Genomic DNA, 20,124 nt, shown 5'->3' on the forward strand with positions numbered 1-20,124 from the left:
TTGTTGAAAATGGCCTGGAAGCTCCTCTGTACCAGTGTCTGTGAGAAGCACCTGAATCACTTGCCTTCAAGCATAGCAAAAGCCATCGATGGTCGTTAAAGGCTGCTGTACAATGAATGTTTTTGTGACTGCAGTTCTTTTAGCAGCGTTATTAAGAAATGTTTTTTGTAACCTGAACTTTCAGGCCAAAAATGGCATTGTGGTGTGCAGCACAAGAAAGTTTCTGCAGAAGTTTCCTATTGCAAACACAAAATCTGACTTAATAATTGATTTTGCACCAGTTTGGTGAGATTTTACATGGATGAAAGATGGCAGGAAGCAAATAAATATTTTATTACTAAAAATTTTATGTATAATAAAGAGACTGAGAGTGAATATTAGGCAATATTTTGCACAATGTAGAAACAGTTACTTTTAACACACCAAGCTTCCATCATGCTAGAATTATTGTTTGGTCAGTGTTTCAGATTTCTGAAAAGCGTCCTATAGGGTGAAACAGGAGTGCAACTTCACAAGTAGCAGCTTGGGATGACACCATTTTCTATTCAAGTAGGATTATGGTAAGCTTGCTCATGCACCTATCAATCATTTAAAAGGGTGAATATCTGACTAACTCAAGTCATCAGTTAGTCATTGCCAGAACTTCTTAAGCAGATAAATAGAACAGTAACAGCGCAGTTATTATCCATGTCAGTCTAAGTCAGCAGTGTCATCTCAAAATGTCATTCCTTAGAGGAATCTCATGAACTGCAAGTGCAGTGAAGGACAAGCATTAACTTTTCACAGAGGCCTTCAGTTCCCTTTGCAGAACAGGCGTTGCTGTTTGACGCGTGACAAATTTAACCAACTTTCCACAAGTATGAGGCAGCTTTACATGTAAGACGTGTATACAAAGGGAAAGCAAGAGACATAAGTTTGTTTTCCAGACCTTTCACCAGCTTTGTTGCCCTCCTCTGGACGCATTCAAGGACTTTCACATCCTTAAATTGTGGGGCCCACAACTGCACACAGTATTCAAGGTGAGTCTTGTGTAATGCTGATTGGGATCTTGGGAGGCTGATGTACTAAGAAAAGGCATCTTTCTCATCTGGAATGACTTGGAAACGCTGCTCACTGACAGGAAGAGGGTATTTCTGTCAAGAAAATACATAGAGTACCCACAGAGCCTCTGATCCAGGTGCAGCAGCTCAAGCTCCTGGGGCCATGGAGACCATGATTCAGGGCCGGAGAGACACCTGGGGCAGACTCGTTGTTTGTCCTCATCCTGCTAACGAGAAGCTCCTGGTGGCCTCATCCCCTCTCCAACAGCGCGCCCAGGTGCGCGGGGCGACAGAGCTGAGAGCACGAAGGGAAGCTTTCCCCTGGCCGCAGCGGCAGAGCAGGGGGGGCACTGCTGGGGAGCGGGTCCCCGCAACGACGCGGAGAGGGCACAGAACAGCGCTGAGGGCCCGGAGCACCCCCGGGCGCCATGACGGCCCGCCACGGGGACCCGCCACCGCGGGGGCCGCCGGGAAGGGGAGGGGAGGGAAGCCGGCGCGGCCGCCGCGCCGCGGTGGCTGCGGTTGCCATGGCGAGGCCCCGCCCCCGCTGACGCGCGCTGTGACGCGCGGTTGGTGGAGGAGGGCGGAGTGGGCGGGGCGGCGCCGGCTCCAGGGCGCCGCAGACAGACTCGAGCCGCCGCCGCTGCTTGCGCCGGAGCCGCCGCCCCCCGCGCCCAGCATGGTAATGGCCGAGCCCCGGCGGCCCCCCCCGCTGCTGCCCCGCGGGCTCGGGCCCGTCCGCGTCGGCTTCTACGATATCGAGGGCACGCTGGGCAAAGGCAACTTCGCCGTGGTCAAGCTGGCGCGGCACCGTATCACGCGTAGCGAGGTGAGGTGAGGCGAGGCGCGGCGGCGGGGGCCGCGGTCGACCCTGCCCCGGCCTAGCGCGGCCGGGCGCCTCCCGCGGCCCCTGGGCCTCAGGGCTCGGGTGCCCGCAGGCGCGGGAGCTCTCGGGCTTTGGAGGTGCGCTGGGGGCGGCGGCCGTAGTGCTTGTGAGGGGGTGCCGCAGGCTTTGCGGGGAGCGGGCCGTAGGGGCTCCGCTCCGCGGGACGTGGAGGGGCGGCTGGCGCGGGGGTTACGGGGCTCCGCTCCCGGGTGCGGAGCGGGGGGCGGGCAGCTGGTCTCAGGGCTGTGGGGCTGTGCTTGGGAGCTGGGCTGTATTGGGGGGTGGCCTGAGTGGCTCGGCGGGGGCGGGCAGCAGCGCCCTTGCTGCTCCTTTTGTCCCTTCCAGCACTGGAGCCTCCTCCTGTGGAGGAGGCGGGGGATATTGTATTTACTTGAGGTGTTCGGCTGCGGGCAGGCTTGGAGCAGGAGCCCTGGCCGCCGTTCTTGTTTATTTTCTTGCTTTCATCTTCCCGGCAAGAGCAGCGATAATACCCCCTAGTCTGGCTGTAGCAGGGTGCCCCTGTGGCTCAGGCCATGGGCCGTGTGTGGCCGTCACAGTAGGTGCTCGGGTTGGGAGGGTGTAGGGGTGGGCAGCTGTTGGCTTGGTTCGTGAGCGTAGCCATCAGGTAGTGATAACTTTCTGTTAGTAGGGAAGGTTCAAACCTTGTGTTGTGCCTGTTTCATGTCCAGAATATTTTATGGTTTCCTGACCTGGCCAGTACTTGCAGATGAGCAGTCCGTTTACCTCGGTAATCTGTTTTGGCAAAGGAACTTTTGTGTGTGCGTCCCCTGAGTTCTTCAATGCATCATCCTACCAGTTAACCAAATTCAACCATTTTTAGTTTCTTTGTTTAACTGCCTCCCCCTGCCATGTATGTTACCCGGTGATTACTCACCTGTAGATTGTTAATATCTTATGTTTTAGCTATAGCAAAAATGATTGTAAGTCTGTGTGAATAAAATGCAATCGTGTTCACTTTTTAAAAACAGGTATCTGATGAGAGTAATGGCTTTGAAAGATCAGCTTCCTCTTATATTTTCTTCTTAGGTGGTTTTAGTTGCTACACCTAGAGGTAGGCTTTTTGTAAAGCTCTGTTATAGTTGCTTTCATTGTTTACTGAAGAAGAGCTTACTGTGCTGCTCTGTACCAGACAAAAGTAAATAAAATATTGTCCAAAGTACAAAGTAAAAAACTGAAAAGACCTGCAATTATTCAGTTACTGTGATCTTGTGTGATAAAATCATTCCTTACAGGAATGAAAAATACCCTTAGTTTGGACTTCAGTTAAGGAAAACAAACCTGCAATGCTAACATTGTTCTGGCCATGCAGTGATAGATGAGCTTTGCATCCCAAGTATTAAAAGTAATTTCTCAAGTTTCATAATAAGCTGATAATTATTTTTAAATCCTTACTTGCTATTACTGAAGAACCAAGCAAAGACCTTGCAATGTTACGTGTTCTGTTCCCCAGTTTGATTCCATATGCCCAACTTCTAAATTCTTCGCTTGAAGATAGTAAGTTGTCGTTTACTTTATAGTTCTCATTTCTTTGACAGACTTTGTGATGGGGATGAAAACTTTCATCTATATTTTTATTTGTCATTTTAGAAAGTATATTTGCTTAGTATTGTTCAAAATAACAAAGGTTACAGAAAACTTAGAGCTTAACAGTTCCCCAACTCTGGTGTGATTTTTCCATCTGTGTCCTAAGAAATTTCTGAATTCCAGTGCATTCTAATACAGTCTTGATTATTTTTTTAACCAGCGTTCCTTTTCTAAGGAGTCTTGTGTCCAGTCTGAAGCTTTTTTTTTTTCCTGCATGATTTTTACAGCAGATTTGACTGTCTTGGAGGCTTGTGTCAAGGTCTTTAATTTTTCACTAGAGCTACATTGACTTTCTGCAGTAAGAGATGCAAGAATGTTTATCTGGAACTTAATTGCTGAGTTAGTTGCTGGAAATATTTACTTGGTCTTTGAGGAAGAGGAACCCTATTAAGATCACTTCTAGTGATGTTAGGAGAAATTAATTCTAGCCAAATACTACTTTGAATAAGCACTTCAAGTTTGGACCACCTCACTTGATTCAGTGTTAGTTCACTACGCACATAAAGTGGAAGTCCTGCTTGTTAATGTTTCTAGATGGAAGGCTGTTTGTATTTCAAGCTTGTTCTAAACTGTTGTTTGAATTTGAGTTGCTAATTTCTCACATTCATCTGTGCCTTTATTAAACTTCCAGTGGAAGAATATTCAGCTTATTAGGTTCTGGAAAGGCTGTACCTGTGTACCATCAGGTCTGTACTGTGGGAATATCTGTGCTGTGTCGCTGTTGAGATTTGCTCAGAAAGCCCTTTTAAAAAGGACTATTCACTTGTCTGAGTTTCTCCTGAATCTCCCTATTTGAACCCTTTAAATTCGGAAACTGTTTGTTGTTGGGCTTCTTAGCATTGGTACTTCGAAATTGTATTTTATATGGCTTTGACCTATAAAAATATTTGCTTTTTTTTCTTACATGACTCTGACTAGCCAATAACTATGTAATTAAAGAAAGATGGGATCTTATTACCTTGAAAGGTCAGCACTTATGGATTATGTACAGAATCCATTCTTTTTGTGGAAGACCTACATATCAGAATGTAAAATGGTAACTTGGACTGAAAATGGTAAATATAGTTGCCATAAATTGTTAGCAAAGTGTAGGTAAAAATAAAATGAAACCAGGCATGAAGCAGAAGATACACGTAAGACAAGGTAGTAGATGGTGTGTGCAAACAAACTCCGAAATCATAACTTGAATCCTACATTAATGCAACAGTAAAATTGCATGACTAAACAGTCAAACAGAAGTGTGAAAGTTAAGAGAAATGGAGGGACTGATGTGTGTTTGTAGTAATAGAGGTAGTCCATGACCCTCTTTAATGACAGTCCATACAGGGTGCCCCAGAGGGGGGCCACATGGTTGAATGTGACCTTTGCTTTGCTTCTTGTTTGTGTGTTTGTTGCCGTTTAAGTTAATGACACGTGCTTTCCTGCCATGCTAATTTATCCTGTTGCCAAGAAATCCTGTGATCTCAGGGTAACTTTTGTTAATGAGGCATGTACAAATAAGCAAATTTTTTTCCTCAGGAGGAGACTAAAAAGAGAATAAAAGTAATTGGAAGCATAAAGTTCAAGTAGATGGATGTTTGCTTCTAGTGAAATATGATGACGTGAAGTAATGAACAGTAATGAAAAGCTGTTGGAATAGATGGAGGTACTACTTGGAAAAAAGTAATGCACTTTAAGGATGAAGGAAGGTCTTTGTGAATAGGCTGTGTGGAAGAGCCATCCTCCCCACCCACCCTCAAAACTCTGTAACTAATACCCCTAAGGATTAGTCATCTACAGAAGAATACCAGCCATTGCTTCTCAGATGAAAATGAAACCCTTCTGACTAGTATGTCCTTACGGTTCACAGTCATGCATTTAGCTGTCTGGTATGTTACAGGTGGTTTGCACTTTTCTCTGAAAATTATCAGATCCTGATACAAGATGTGATACTAGTTTAGATGCAAGTGCCTGATTGAGTGTGCTTAGGTACATGTAAAAGTGAATGAATCAAGCAGAGACAGCAGCTCCCTGTGCCATGCAGCACAGTTTTGAGTTAGTGGAGTAATTCAGTGGCAAAATTACACTATTGCAAAAAAAAAAAAACCCCAAAGACTGGGGGTGCTGATTTAAATGTTTGCAGCTGTGGTCTCTCTAGATCTGTTGCAAGGGAGAGATGAGGAACACATGTCTGGAGGCAGAGAGTGAGAGCTCACAGGTAGATCAGGTTGAGCATAATGAGCTGCACCCTAAGGACCTAGTGTTGCAAAATTTCTGTAATTGTCCTTAATTTGGCATGTGCCGAATCATAGTCAGTTTGCTTGTGCTGTGGCTATGACTGACCATACTAGAGAAATAAGAATTCCTTTCTATATACAGTCAGTCTCTCTGCACTGTCTTCAAAAGATTAAAGTGATGTTCCAACATCTCTGCAAGGTGCTAGTAGTTGTTAGCAAGCTGTATCTTCAGGAACAAAACACACTTTTCAGATAGGAAACTGTTCCCCATCTTGAAGCAGCTTCTCCACCTCTAAGAATTACTTCCCTTTTTCCTGTCATCACGACACAGCTGAGGTTATGGACAAAAGTGCGCTGTTGCTGTTGAATGCACTGTTCCTTCTCACATCGTAATGAAGAAGTTGCTGGATTTTAAGTATTTCCAAGTGGTTTTTCTCTAAATCTTCTATGGCCTTGGCAAGATGCGTGAAAACTGGAGATTCAGAATAGACTGAGATGTCTAATCTGCATTTGACTGTAGAAGCAGTGGTGCCAGCTGCTACTATGCTGCTTCTATAGAAGCATGCCTCTGTGTGCACATATATAATATACACATTGAGAGTTGTACAAGGATTGCAAATAGCAAAATTTTTTCCTTCAAGTAGGCACATGCTTTTCCTCTCTGAGTTCAAAAAGAACCACTTAACAGTACCCAGTAACTCCACATTGTAAGACAAAATATGGTTTGATGTAACATGGTAGGTTTGTAGTTTAAAAAACCTATTTAAACTGGAAATATAGCTTGTTCTTCATTAGTTTGCATCTATTCCTCTTGCATCCTAAATAAGATATTCTTAAGTAGCGGAGAGTTGTGCTCAGGATTATTTCAGATATCTGAGAGACCAAACTAATGTAGTTACGCAACGCACACTTTTATGAATATATTAGTGATAGCTGTCAACTGAATGATCTAGCTAAAGAAGTCCTGTTGTACCTGAATGCCCAGTGTGTAAAATGGAGAATATGTTCATCAGTGATACATGTTAGCCTTATAATTTTGGGAGTAGGTGGGTGATTGTATAGACAGTATAGAATGTTACTGTGTGCTTCTGTGGAGTGTTAACCTTCTGTGACTTGTTGTATCTACCATCACTTTTTACTTGTATGGGGAGGTAAGGAAAGGTTTCAAAACTATTGAAAGAGGACTTTTCTGGAGCCATTCTGCTCCAAGAAATGTGTGACCTGAAGGCTTGTTTTCTTGCTCCCATACTTTCAGAAGATGGATTTGATTTCAGTCTTTCAGTGGTCTTTGGGAATTGTTGTATTTCTAAATGTGTGCAGCAAGGAGATAGGATAGTGTAAAAGAAGTAAGTGTAAATATTTGTGCTAATCAAACTGATGATAGTGTGATGGATAGATGAACAAAGGTTCAGCATGATCCCCAGAGAGCAGGTTACTGTTGGGTTTTTTGGTTGTTTTTTTTTTTTTTTCCAAATTGTCCAACCCCCCCTTATTTATTGCTTTCCTGCAGTTTCACTTCTTTTTTTTTTTTCCCTCTTCTATGCTAGACCTAGCCTCTGTTCTTTGAAGCCCTGTACAGCTTTGCTTTTATTAGCTTTTCTGTACTGCACACATTTCCTATGTGCAAGAAGAGTAAACGGGAAAAAGTCACTGTATTTTTTTGCTTGCATTTGAAGAGAGCTTCATAAAATGCCTAACTATAGGGAGAAAATGCACAGTGATGGTGAAGTGAAATTAAATGAACCAGAGCCAGGGAAGGAGGCAGTCTTAAAAGTTACAAGTGATGGAAGTTTTAGGTAGAGCTTCTACACTGTGTTGTCTGTGTGAAGCTACTGTAAATACCTCAAGTTACTGAGAGGCTGATGCTGTCTGTGTAAATTGCTATTCTAATTAGATTGCTGTTAAACTTTAAATAAAAAAAAAAATGCAGCAGGTTTTTTTTTGCATTACTCCAGATGGGTGAAGGAGGCATTTAGACTTTTGTGAACACCTGATCTGTCCAAGATTGCAGATGCCTTGTTGCTTGGCTGAAAGATGTATTACCGTTTTGTGACAGGAATGCAAGATTGCTACAAATTAATCTTTTCATTGGTTTGTAAATAAGAAATTGTGGACTCCATTCCTCTTAAATCTGGAGGTCACCCACATAACAGGTATAAACTGGGACAGATGTGGAGAATGAAGGAGAAATCAGTTTGTCTCTGGTTCTAGAGAGACAGTATAAAATACATTAGAGGAAGTGGAGAAATGTGACACAATAAATATTTCCTGATGTATGTTTAAGAATTTGGTCTGGCTTTAGTGGTTTGTTTTGATTACTTTGACATTTTGTAACTTTCTAGCAAAGCGATTTCTTCTTAGGGTAATAAATTGTGCCTGCAGAAAATAAACAATAACCAGAAGTCATTTTATTAGGTGTGATCTTAAATTAGGCCAGGGAGACTTAAAGGTATGGGGTTTGTGTGGTGTTTTTTCTTAAGCTGCATGAATGTTTGCATCCTCTGCTGCCACATGGCATATAATCAGACCAAATAAGGAAGCAGCTTGCTGTTCGGCCTTTGTAAGTCAGCGAAAGGGGACCTGCTGAGAGAATGAGCAATTGCTGTAGGGAGTAGTCAAAGGGAGTGCAAATCTGGCAAGAACAAGTGGGAAGTATGCATTTGGATAGTCCAGCCTCATGCATGTTACTGTCCTTCTTTTGCCTGTCCCTTATTCCTTGCATATGTGAAGCCAGGCCTTTATTATCAACTTTTATACATATACCAAGTGTAAAACAGCAAATTAATATTGTAGTTGGAAGGAATGGGAATAGGATGTGGGGGTAACAAATAGGAGCAGAAGCAGGTGATCCACATGTTTTATTTACATGGTTTAGAGATGATGTCTTCATAGTCAAAAGACAGAAACTTTCAAAGGGAGTTCTGTAATCTTTTTGGACCTGCCATCTTGAGCATCTCTTTCCCTGTATGCTTCTCAGTGCACAGTGTACTGTAATGTGGAAGAAGGCAGAGTAGATGTGTTATGGAGAGCGCTGTAAATACAAATAACTAGCAGAAGACAACAGTGGGAAGCACGTTTTGGAAAGATCAGGCATCAGGATCCCCTAAATTACTGCGTGTTATACTAGGATAGAAGAAAGTTGCAAGAGAGCTGGGGAGAAGAGCAATGTGAGAGTGGTTGAATACCGTTTTAGGTACCCCTTCTTCCAAATGTCCACTTTTACATTTTGAAGGATAAAGGCTCTGGAGTAACTCAGGATTAATGGTGAAAACATTGTGGGATGTGAACCTTTTTTTCTTGTTTTCTGTCTAATGGCTGTATGTATTGTTTTTCTTATAAATGTGTATTGGTTTTTGATAAATCTAGTTTCAGTAAGTTCTACATTAATTTGACATTGTTTTAAAAAAAACCCCACACCTATCTTTTGAAAAACAGTTTTAAAAAATTGTTTGTGTTGGAAAATAGTCTTGTTCTGCTTCAGCTATGTAAGAGTGCATCCTGTATCTTAAAAACAAAAACAACTTTTCACTGATTCCAAGGTTAGATTAGTTTATTTACTCATAGTAGAATCTTATTTTTCTGGTGGTTGGGGAAGACAAGTGACTTTTGAAGAGGTTATCAAGCAAAAGCACACTGAAATGAAGTCAATAAATAGTTAATTCTGAATTCAGGTGGGTCCATAATCAGCCTTACTGGAGATAATGAGGTTCACCTCCTGTGGATTTTTGTCTCCTGCGTAGCATCTGTCTCCTATAGTTCAATAGTTCGTGAAATGCAGTTATAATTGGAAGCATTGTATGACTTATATTGTTTGCTCCTGCTTCAGCATAAATAATGCGATATTCAGGGTGAATAAACACCATTTATATATTCAATACTATTTAGTGTTGTTATCCTTTGCATGGTTTTTATAGCAGCTGTATTTTTCTTCTTGGTTTAATTTTTTTTAAATGTCTTCTGTTTGAAATTTTTAGCCTCCTAAGTGTGTGTAGTAATTTGTAATTCACTTTGCACGTATTGGTTAAAAACAAGGTCAATACCACCAAGATCTGTTTTCTAAACTAATTGAGATAGATCTGTTTGCAAGGTTTGGCTGACAGTGTTGTGCTGCTGTATTTTTAAGTGTGGGATGTGTATTTCTGAGCTAGAAGAATGCCCCCAGTTATCTGGTGTTGCATTATTCCCTTTATAATGAGGATAAACTAATGAGGAAAATGTTGGGGAGTTTTAATCTCACTTTTGCTATTTGTCTGCAGGTGGCAATAAAAATCATTGACAAATCTCAGCTGGATGCTGTGAATCTGGAGAAGATCTACCGAGAAGTGCAGATAATGAAAATGCTTGATCACCCACACATTATAAAGCTCTACCAGGTATGGTTAGCAGTGTCTTTTTTCCCCTCTTCCCCTCTCTTTTGCTCCTGTATGAAGAGTTTGCTTTACACCAGTGACTTCTGGCAGATCACCAGTCTGTGACATTTCTGCTTCCGTTAACTCTTTTAAGGCTTTCCTGAGAATATTCCCTTTGGGGTCTGTTACTGTTTTGTTCAGCAAATCATGTGGTGGTTCTGGGATACTGTTTCCTGTTTCAAATAAACCTTGCTCAAGAAACAAATGAAGATTTGTGCATGCTAAAACCAAAGTTTGAATTTAAGTTCATCTGATGATGTCTATAAAGGCAATGTGAGCACAAGGACTTGGACCTATGGTGTTGGAGTTGTTCTGCTGAATAAAGATGAAGATCCTGGTTTAGACTTCTTTAGCTTTAATTTCATCTTCTGGGAAAGAGACTGGCACTTCCTCTTTAAAATACCAATTCACCAAGTAGAGGTGGACCATCGGGAGTTAAATTTCTAACTAGCTTGAGTAATATCTACCACATTTCCTTCTAAATGAATGACAAAACACAAAAATGGTAGAGGAGAGTGTGAGAATAGTTAAATTAAGTCTGGAGATCAGCAAGATCACTTGAAGAGGAGGGTAATTGTTATGTAGTGCTAACCCCTTTACTGTTAAGGGATTGGCTTGTTAGAAATGGATTTGGTAGACAGGTGAGTTTTATTTTTAAAATAGCCTTTGATCAAATTGTCTCACTAGTTTGCTTGTATAATGTGCCCATCACTGTACTGTGTCCATACTACAACCTACACTGGATTTATGAAGTATTTAAAGCTTATCCTTGAGCTTAGCATGCAAATGCTCCCCTTGAAATTGTTGAGGTAACTTCAAAAAACAAAGTGAAAGATTGTGATAACTGTATATACAAGGCAAAGACTTTCACATCTTTACCAGAAGAGAGCAATGAAAATAAATATCCGTTTGGGTGTTTGTTTGCAGGAAGAGCAAAAAGCAATCTCATGTGTGATTTCTCTATCAACAGGTGATGGAAACCAAAAGCATGTTGTACCTTGTGACAGAATTTGCCAAAAATGGAGAAATTTTTGGTAAGCAGGAGAATATTTTTATGTTCAATATTTTAACGTTAACTTCTGAAGCAGGACTTCAATGTTAAATTTGTGTGAAATACAGTATTTTTTTTCAGTTGTAATACTTCACAATGCAACTTTTTTTGTTTTGTAGTGCTCAGCTTGGACTACAATAGAGATTTCATTCTACTTCTTTGGAAAAAGTTGTTAACTTAAATCAGTGCGGGACAATTGTAGTATATAAATATTCTGAGCAGATAACGCTTCACACTTGCTCAGCCCTCTTTTAGTGTACCTGATCACTCAAAGTGTGGAACCATAGAGAATCCTTCAGTATTTTGAAGGACCAGAAGAACTGAGAAAGGCTTACTAAATTTTAAAATCTTCTGCTGATGATTATGTAAAAGGGAGTTTGTGCAGTGGCTGTGCATCAGCCTTTACTCTTCCCAAGGACTGTGGAGCAAATAGTACAAGTGATTCTATGCTCGTGAGGCTTGTGTCCTGGTATTGAAGGTGATTCCTGCACTCTCTTGCCCTTCTTGGTTGTGGTAATGGGCACAGTAAAAAAAAAAAATCTTCTACATATATGTAACATGGACCAGGTTGTGGCAGCCAGGTTGTAGCCTTTGAGCTCTCCTTCGGTTCATCTTGAACAACTGTCATAACTCTAAAAAGTCAAGCTCATGGCATCTACTATGTCATTATCAGTTATCTGTAGGGCATTTTGTCTTCTGTGATTGTACTATGCATACATGTCCCAAGTTACTGTTTGAGATTTTTCTAAGCTATTGAGGCTAGGGTAGCAGTGAAGTCCTCTCACGGAGGGAGAGGCTGAATTTTTTTCCCAGAACTAGTTATATATAGCTGTGCTCCTTTTTAGGCCACAAAGAAGAAACATATGAAATGTGTCACTAAGTGGTTAAATGCATTTCATTTTGACCTGTGTTAGTGCCTTTAACTTAACTGACCTGTGTGAGCGATCAAAGTAAAAATGCTTTTTTCAGCTCCTGCACATGCAACAAAATTTGGGTGAGCCTATGTTCTTCTGACCAAAGATGAGCTTGCTATTCATAAACTTGTTTGAAATGGCCAACAACCTGCAGAATAGCAAGACAATGTTCTAATAAGGCTGGGATGAGAAAATATCAAGAATGTTAGGCCCATTCCAGCATACAGCAAGTTAGCATAGGTCTGTTTTGGGGTCTGGTAATGTTTGACTATCTTGTATGTTTCTCAGGAATGTGGGTTTGGTTGTTTTGGTTTGGGTTTTGTGTTGTGTTTTTCTCTCAACAAACAGCATGATTTGCTTTACACTGATTACTGTCACTGAAACACTGAATAAGAAGAAAGGAGATTCTGTTTTTCTTACCTTCTAAGCTGCTGTTCTCAAACCAGTGCTAATCTTGATGCTCAGCCATGAGTTGCAGGCTGGCCTACAATTCTTTTTTTTTTTTTTTCCTTCCTTCTGAAATCTTTCCATTCATCTTACTACTTGCCTTGGGAGCTACAACATTAGAGGTTGTTTATCTTGCAAGATTTATATGCAGACTTGCATAAGTGTTTAGCATAAGCCAAAAATCTATCTAAAAGTTACCTTTGTACCTACATCAGGTTAAGTTTGTGTATTTTGTGTACTTTTAAGGTTTCATATATGAAACATTGTCAGTACTCAGTCAAGATTCTATAGCTATTAAGTTGCATATACATGACCAGAAGTTTTTTTTTTTCCCCTGCTGCTTTATGTGAGAAAGTGAGGTGGTCACAGGGCAAAACAAATTAACAGAAGCCAAAAAATATAAAACTTTAATCAGCATGGCTAAAGGTTCTCGAAGTAACTTGTATGGTGATTCTTTTTGCCGCCTTATTTGTCTTGGCTTTAATGTGTATCATTTCCTGTAAAACTTTGACTTAAATTCTGAGTTCATTCTGAAGAAGCAAAGCCTTTTGGGCTCTGAGACTTTCCATGTTTGCAGACACAGTTTAGCTAATTCTCTTAGACCTTGATTTCTCATTAAAATAATTAAGGAATCTTTCTGGGTCCATTATTAGAGACTTAATATTTCTGTACAGGTTTTCTCTAAATTAATCATTTTTTTCTGATTTATTGGAATGATTTCTCAAGAGTGGCTCTTGTAATTAAGGATGGCATATTCTGCTATTGTACGTATTTGTCACTGTTATGTTTTTGGAGGAGGAAGCAGAAATGAAGTAACAGCAGAAACATATTAGAATTTCAGAGCAGGGGAAAAAACTCTTCTGTATTTTCTGCAGGCTCTTGAACAGAAAGTGAACTACAACAGTGCGTGCAAGGTGAAGAGCAAATGGTCACTGTGTAGCAATATGTAATAACAGCTTTGTTTTAAGTTTGAACGGTAGCCAGCCCAGTTGGTTTATTTTCCATGAATGAGTCTGGCACATCCTAGTAGAGTAACAGAAGAAAGGAATAGAAAGTAGCAGAGGAGCAGAAATATTCTCAAAGGTAAAGAAAATCTTTTAAGCTGGAGTATTTCATACATAGCAGATACTGTTGCTTTGTTTAGGAATTGGACTGAGGTGTTAAAAGTTATAACCTTTCTTGCTTAATAAAAGCTACTTTCACAAGTCTTATGCTTAATATCCAGGCACTTGGAGTTTTCATGTGCATTTTAGTTGCAGTAACAAAAATTGGAGTTGCTGAGAAACTTTCTATGAAACTGTCAGTTAACATCACCAGGCAGAGTGAAGTCATAGGGCAATGGAATAGAGTTCAGCATGTAGAGTCCTGGTGATTGGAGCGCAGAAGAGGTGGAGCCTGGCTGATCTTTATTTTTTACACTGGGGGACAGGGGGATGGATTCCATGGAAACAGCTCAAATGTTCAAAGTCCCTTCTTGCTGTCTGGGTGTGGGGTTTTTTGTGTTCCCCCCCCCCCAAGTCCTTATCATTCAACTGCTTCTGTCATAAGCAGGATATCATGTCCAGGAGAACTCTGATGTAACTGGAAAGTAGAGAAAAGCAGGGTAGTATTTAAAAAAAAAAAAAAAGCGGGGGAAAAAAAAAAGTAGAAAGATGACTCAAACTGTATGAGCTTTTCCTCCTTCCTGTCCTGATCCTTCTTTGGGTGTATTGAATTTGCCATGTCACATCTAACAATGTGTGAAATAAAGTGTTCCTTTTATAACACCAGTTTTCAAACAGTGCAAGTAGTGAGATGCTCTTCTGGAGTCCTATGCCCAAGTGTCTTCAAAGTTTCTAACACTTTGCCATTTGGGGGGATTTGGGATCCTGCTCTTCGGGGGATTTTACTTTGTTTTCTCTTATAAAGCAGGATGGTTAGAAACCTGTGGAACTTGCTATTTCTGTAGTTAATGAGTCTCCTGACAGCATTTAAGTATTGTGCTGCGTTTTGTTCTTTGACTAACCTTTGATTGCACTTGAAGAGGGGCTCAAACAACAAACCAACCAAACAAAAACTCACTCTAGGTTTATGGCAAGAGCAGCTTATTTAAATTTTTACTCACAGGCTAGTGAGGTGGGAGAAGTATAATGAGAAAGACAAACTTCAGTCTATTGGGGCTGATCTTCCTCTATGTTCCCTCTGTAATCAGTGAGGAGTGAGAGACCTCTCAGGGGGCTGGTTCAGAGCTTTGACTCACCTTCCAGAGGAGCCTCTTTTTCTTCTCTGAGTACAGGAGGAGCTGAGAGAGAGATTAGACTCCCTAGGTTGAAGTTTGCCTTTGTAATAGCTCTTCTGAGTAACTTTTGCTACTCAGTGACGTACAAAATTTGTGAGTGTTTATAGAAGCCCCTTTTCTGTCTTCCTCTTGAATAAGAGACTTTAAAGAACACGGCACACTCTTCAAGATGGTTGTCAGTAGCTGGTAACTGGCAAATGTTCTTTTAATACCATGTCAGGCTTTCAAGTTCACTGTGAGTAGCCTGGTATTAAACCTCACTGAGTCTTTTCAGCTCTGCTAAACCATCATTTCATAGTGCTGTCTGGTAGTTCATGGACAGGATTATTTTTCACCCTTGTACTAACATTCTTCATAGCTTCAGTGAAATTTTCTATACTCAACAGCACTTTTGAATTTGCCTTTTGCCAGTTAATGTCATTGCAGTAAATATGTTTAGCCTAGACACTTCAAATGCTGTTACTTTTTTGTTTTTTTTTTTTTTTAAGAAGGTCTTTAAACTTAATAAAATATTTGAATTAAAAAGGTTTCTGTTGTGCTTAATACTTTACAGATCTACAAAGTTTTTAACTAGCTGTTTCCACTATGTTTTTAGAAGTATCTTTACAGCCACTGTCTTGTAACAGTCTTCAGCATCGCTCACCTGAAGTGTCTAGAACAGCTGAGATGCAGATTATCTGTTAGCTAAACTAACTACAGTGAACCTTTTCTGAAGGGCCAACTCTATAGCTTCTCATCAGTGACTGTTTATATTACAAGAATCCAGACTGCGGAGGGGAAGCTGACTCTTAAGCCTAGAAGCAACGTAATTGTTCAGCAAGGGGACAGGGAATAGCCAAAATTTCAGTTGTGGCTGTTTCTACCTTCTCTTGCTTGCTGTCTGCCATACTGCATGTGCATTTTAAAACCAGTAAACATGACCTAACTACCTGCTTAATGCAAGAAATGTGAAGGCGAGAAAGACTAAGGAACAGTTAAGAGGCAAACATTTCAACTTCAGCTTAACTGCATTTGCATCCTCACTTTGTTATCTTGCATCTCATAGTTGACGTTCCTGATTGTTTAGGTGTTCTTTACAACCTTCAGTCTGTTCTGCAATTGGACAGTAGGTTGTGAGGACCTTGCTGCCTTTTAGGGAACCTACAGGAAATAATGAGATACTGTCAGCTATATTATTGTGCCAATACTCCTACTCTTACACAGGCATCTCTCTGCTTTACTGTGAAGAACCATAAGATTATTCTGGGATTTTCAAAAGTGTTCACAATGGAAACAAAATGTTTATTTCTTACTCTTGCCAGATGCCAGCCAGGACATAGAATCATAGAATCGTTTTGGTTGGAAAGGACCATTAAGATAATAGAGTCCAACCGTTAACTCAGCATTGCCAAGTCCACCTCTAAACCATGTCCCTAAGCATCACATCTACACAGCTTTTAAATACTTCCAGGGATGGTGATATCAACTAATTCATTTAAAAAATTACTTTTGTGGAATGGTAGTAATGCACAGAAATGCAAAATAAACTCCTTTAGTTCAGTCCTGTTTATGCTCTGTTTATGTATGGGGAAATAGATCAGCCCAGGCAGTCGGATGGGTCTCATCTTCTACACGTGCAAAACCAAACATCACTGAGAAGTAGATCCCAAAGTAAATCTGATTTTTGGAATAGCAAGTGCTGAACTTGCATAGAGGCTGGTAAATATTTGGAAAAACATTTCTTATACAAAACAGCAGCCAGATGTGAAAACACTCCTACATTAAATATGTACAGTAATGAGTCATGCAAAGTGTGCTATGGTTGTGCAAATGAAAAATTAACAGTGCTATTATAGTTTTATTGACACTTATCTGAGTGTTTCTCTTGGAAACATGCAGTAACTGACACACAGTTTAACCAAAGTGACCTAAATTCTGTACTGGAAGCTGAAGTAGTGTTCTTTTGTCCTCAAACCAACTTCTACCCAGAACGAGATTCCCTTCATAACTAGTCCTTTGTGATATTACAGTATCCTGGTTCAGTCGATACAGAAGACAGTCTTACAAGTATTCTAGAGTATTTCAGCATAAATACTAAGCCTTAAGGAGACATGTTTGATAGTACATACCTCTGTGCTTACAAAGTCAATTTCTCAGCATCTTACACCTGTTTAAGTGAAGAATAAACTTGAAGTATTTTCAGAAATGCTTCCCCATGAAGGAGACATTCAGATATCTCTTTGATTTCTTGGAGTATTAGTATTCATTTATGTCTGTACCTAGTTTTATCTAGCAGTTTGTCCTGGACAATTTCATACATGTTTGGAGCAGAGATGTAGAAACCTGGACTGGAATGGACTTGAGCAGCTCTCTGCTATGTCCTAGCCTTGGCACAGGATCAGCTGCACCATTCTTGGAAATCTCCCTAGAGAGAGAGGTTCCGTAACCTACTCAGGATCTGAGTTTTTTTTTTAATTATAAATATTCTTTCTAATGTAGATTTCCTTAGCTGAAATTCTAGCAGATTATTACTGCTTCTGTTAATAGGCATTCATAAGACTAGAAATATGATGTGTCCCCTAATAAGGAATTACTTGTTCCTTACTAAGCTTGAACTGGATGAGTGGTGTCTTAACTGTCTTACACTGAACCCAGATCTCAGAAGAGTTGAGGTTGGAAAGGATTTGTAGAGAATGTCTAGTCCAGCCCTGTGGCTCAGAGCAGGTTGCTCAGGACCTATGGATGGAGACTACACTCTCTAGCTAACCTGTTCCAGCATTTGACTGCCTGCACAGAAAAAAAAACCTTTTTCTTAGGTTTAAATTGAATTTCCTATGTTTCAGTTGGTTCACACTGCCTTTTGTCCTTTTGCTGGGTACTTTTGCTGAGAAGAGTCTTTGTCTTCCTCCTGTCAAGTATTTATACACACAGTAAGATTCCCCTCTGTACCGTGCCTTCCCCAGGCTGAACACCTGCAGCTCTCTCCACCTCCACTTGTATGACAAGCATGTCAGTCCCTTAATCATCTTCATTATCCTTCACTGTACTCACTTTGGTATGTACATACCTCTTTAACAGAGCCTTAACATACCAAATTTAAAATGTGTACAATTGTCCACCTAAATGAAAGACCATATTTTAAATGAAAAGCACTGACCACTGGGTTTGCTAGACAATGTCAGAGTCATATGTTTTGAAGTAAATACCATCTTAATCTTTCAGTTGTCCAGTAAACAAATGTACTTTGGACTACTGAAAAGGCTGGACAGGAAGCTGCCTTGTGACAAAGTCCTGCTGCTTTCTGCTGTGGATCCAGTTGAATCTAAGATAGCTTCTGTTTTCTATTTTATTATAGAAAAATGAAAAAAAAAAAACCACCTACCATAGAAACATGTAGCCAGAAGGTATGACATGAGGGTCAGATTTGTCATAGGTAAAGCATAGGTACCTTTGCTATTTCAGTCTTTGCAAGGTACGACAGGGTGCTTTGCTCTAGGTATCTGCAGTAAAAATTAGAGTCATGGTTCTTAGCTCCACAAGGGGTACATATACATATATTCAAACAGTGTCCGGATTCTAGCTATTGTGGCACAATGTCTCTAGCAAGTTTTGGCTGTCTTAAAGTGATTTCTATAACCCAGGGGCTGGCACACTGCCCGTCTCCCAGCCTTTCTTATTTGCCAGCTAGTTAATGCACAAAAAGTATCCTTGCACATACCATCACCTATTAAGATAGACTGCAAATGTTATACTTCCCTGGAGAGAAAGCAGTATATTTCAGAATAAATGACCTGTTCCATGTAGGCTACTAGACTTGGTGAAGTACTTGAGGCCAAGGTGGTTTGGAATATTTAAATAAGTCCTGACAGGCTAGAGCCATAAAAGCAAATGACAGCTTGGATTCGTTAACTTGTTTGCTGCATTGCTAACAAATGATGGATTAACAGCTTAAAGGGCTGGCTTGCATTCAATGTAATTCAGTTTGTGCCTTTGATATCTGACTTCACCTTGATATCATATGATTTGTCAGTCACTTTGTGACTAAATGATATTTAGCTTGCAAATATTATGATCTAGCCTTACTGCCAGGCTTTTGTTTGTTCTTGTGCTTTGCTGGGTTAAACCAGCTGAAAGTGTATTAAGACTTAGGTAGGTTAGAAGCTCTGAGGAGAGTTCTCCGATCTGCAGGTTCCAGAGATCAGATCTAATGTGCTTTGCTTAAAAATGTTTTTTGAGTGATGCTGAAATGAGTATACAGTGACTGAGATCTCTAGTCTGCTGCTTCAGATGGTTTAGGAGCAGCCCCTTCTGTGCTTGCAGAACGTGCCTGGGAGGTAGTAGCAGCAGTGCATGAGATCCTTTCAATACCACCACAAGTAAAACAAAGTTAAGTTACCTCGGTAATGGGGTACAGAACTCATAAAACACCTATGAAATAAGCCTGTTTTACTGAGCATATTAACAAGAGCGTTTATTAATGATTGCATTTGTTTATTTAAAACATATGATTGAAAATACAATTCAGAAGTCACTTTGATAATCAATATGACACTGTCTGGAGCACTTAATGGCAGTGTAGTCTAGTGACCCAAGTGGCAGCGGAGAACTCGTGATGTAGAAGGGTGCAAGGTCACTGAAGTGGTCAGTTCTATACCGAAGGAACAAGGAGTAGACTTTCATTATGCAGCAGCTTTTTCTTACTCTTTTTTTGCATTCTTTTGGAGGGGAGGGTGCAAGAATAATGGGTTGGAAACTGGGATTGGCTGAAATACTTTTTGAGTTTCCTAGTGCTAATTATTTGAGAGAAATCATTTAGTTTCAGGGTTGTTGCTTGCTGTCTAATCCATTTAAACGCCCTTTATTTTAACAGATTACCTTGCCAGCCATGGCCGTCTAAGTGAGTCTGAGGCCAGGCGCAAATTCTGGCAGATCCTCTCAGCAGTGGAGTATTGCCATGGTCGAAAGATTGTTCACCGTGACCTGAAGGCTGAAAATCTTTTGCTTGACAACAACATGAACATCAAAATAGCAGGTACTCAGAATGTAGATGATATTCAGTAACACCTGATTTTATGAAGGCTGTTCCAGTAATTCAGTTGCTGCTGCCCAAGATATTCTGCTGGGCTTAAGGTACAGAAAATCAGAGTGGTAATACATGTAATATTTTTGCATTATGGGTATTACAGTACATGTAGCTAAAATAATTCCTAGATTAGCTCTATTATACTTTCAGGAAAAAGGAAGTAATTTTTAGAGTTGTAGTCATTTTTTGTGGGTGTCATAACATGTCTATAATGCT

General features: G+C 40.4%; 1 protein-coding gene across 2 annotated transcripts in view; it reads left to right on the forward strand.

Moving 5' to 3' along the window:
* The first annotated feature begins 1,682 nt into the window (after positions 1–1,682).
* SIK2 (salt inducible kinase 2) overlaps positions 1,683–20,124 on the forward strand; it is a 44,990-nt gene continuing 26,548 nt past the window's right edge. For both annotated transcript variants that reach the window (XM_068418276.1, XM_068418277.1), the window contains exons 1-4: positions 1,683–1,869; positions 10,004–10,120; positions 11,127–11,190; positions 19,696–19,857. In XM_068418276.1, the coding sequence (XP_068274377.1) occupies positions 1,720–1,869; positions 10,004–10,120; positions 11,127–11,190; positions 19,696–19,857 (493 nt within the window). In that variant the 5' untranslated portion in view covers positions 1,683–1,719. The remainder of the gene's footprint in view (positions 1,870–10,003; positions 10,121–11,126; positions 11,191–19,695; positions 19,858–20,124) is intronic.

The sequence above is a fragment of the Nyctibius grandis genome, chromosome 25 (genome assembly GCF_013368605.1).
Source record: "Nyctibius grandis isolate bNycGra1 chromosome 25, bNycGra1.pri, whole genome shotgun sequence".
Taxonomy (NCBI): Eukaryota; Metazoa; Chordata; class Aves; order Nyctibiiformes; family Nyctibiidae; genus Nyctibius; species Nyctibius grandis.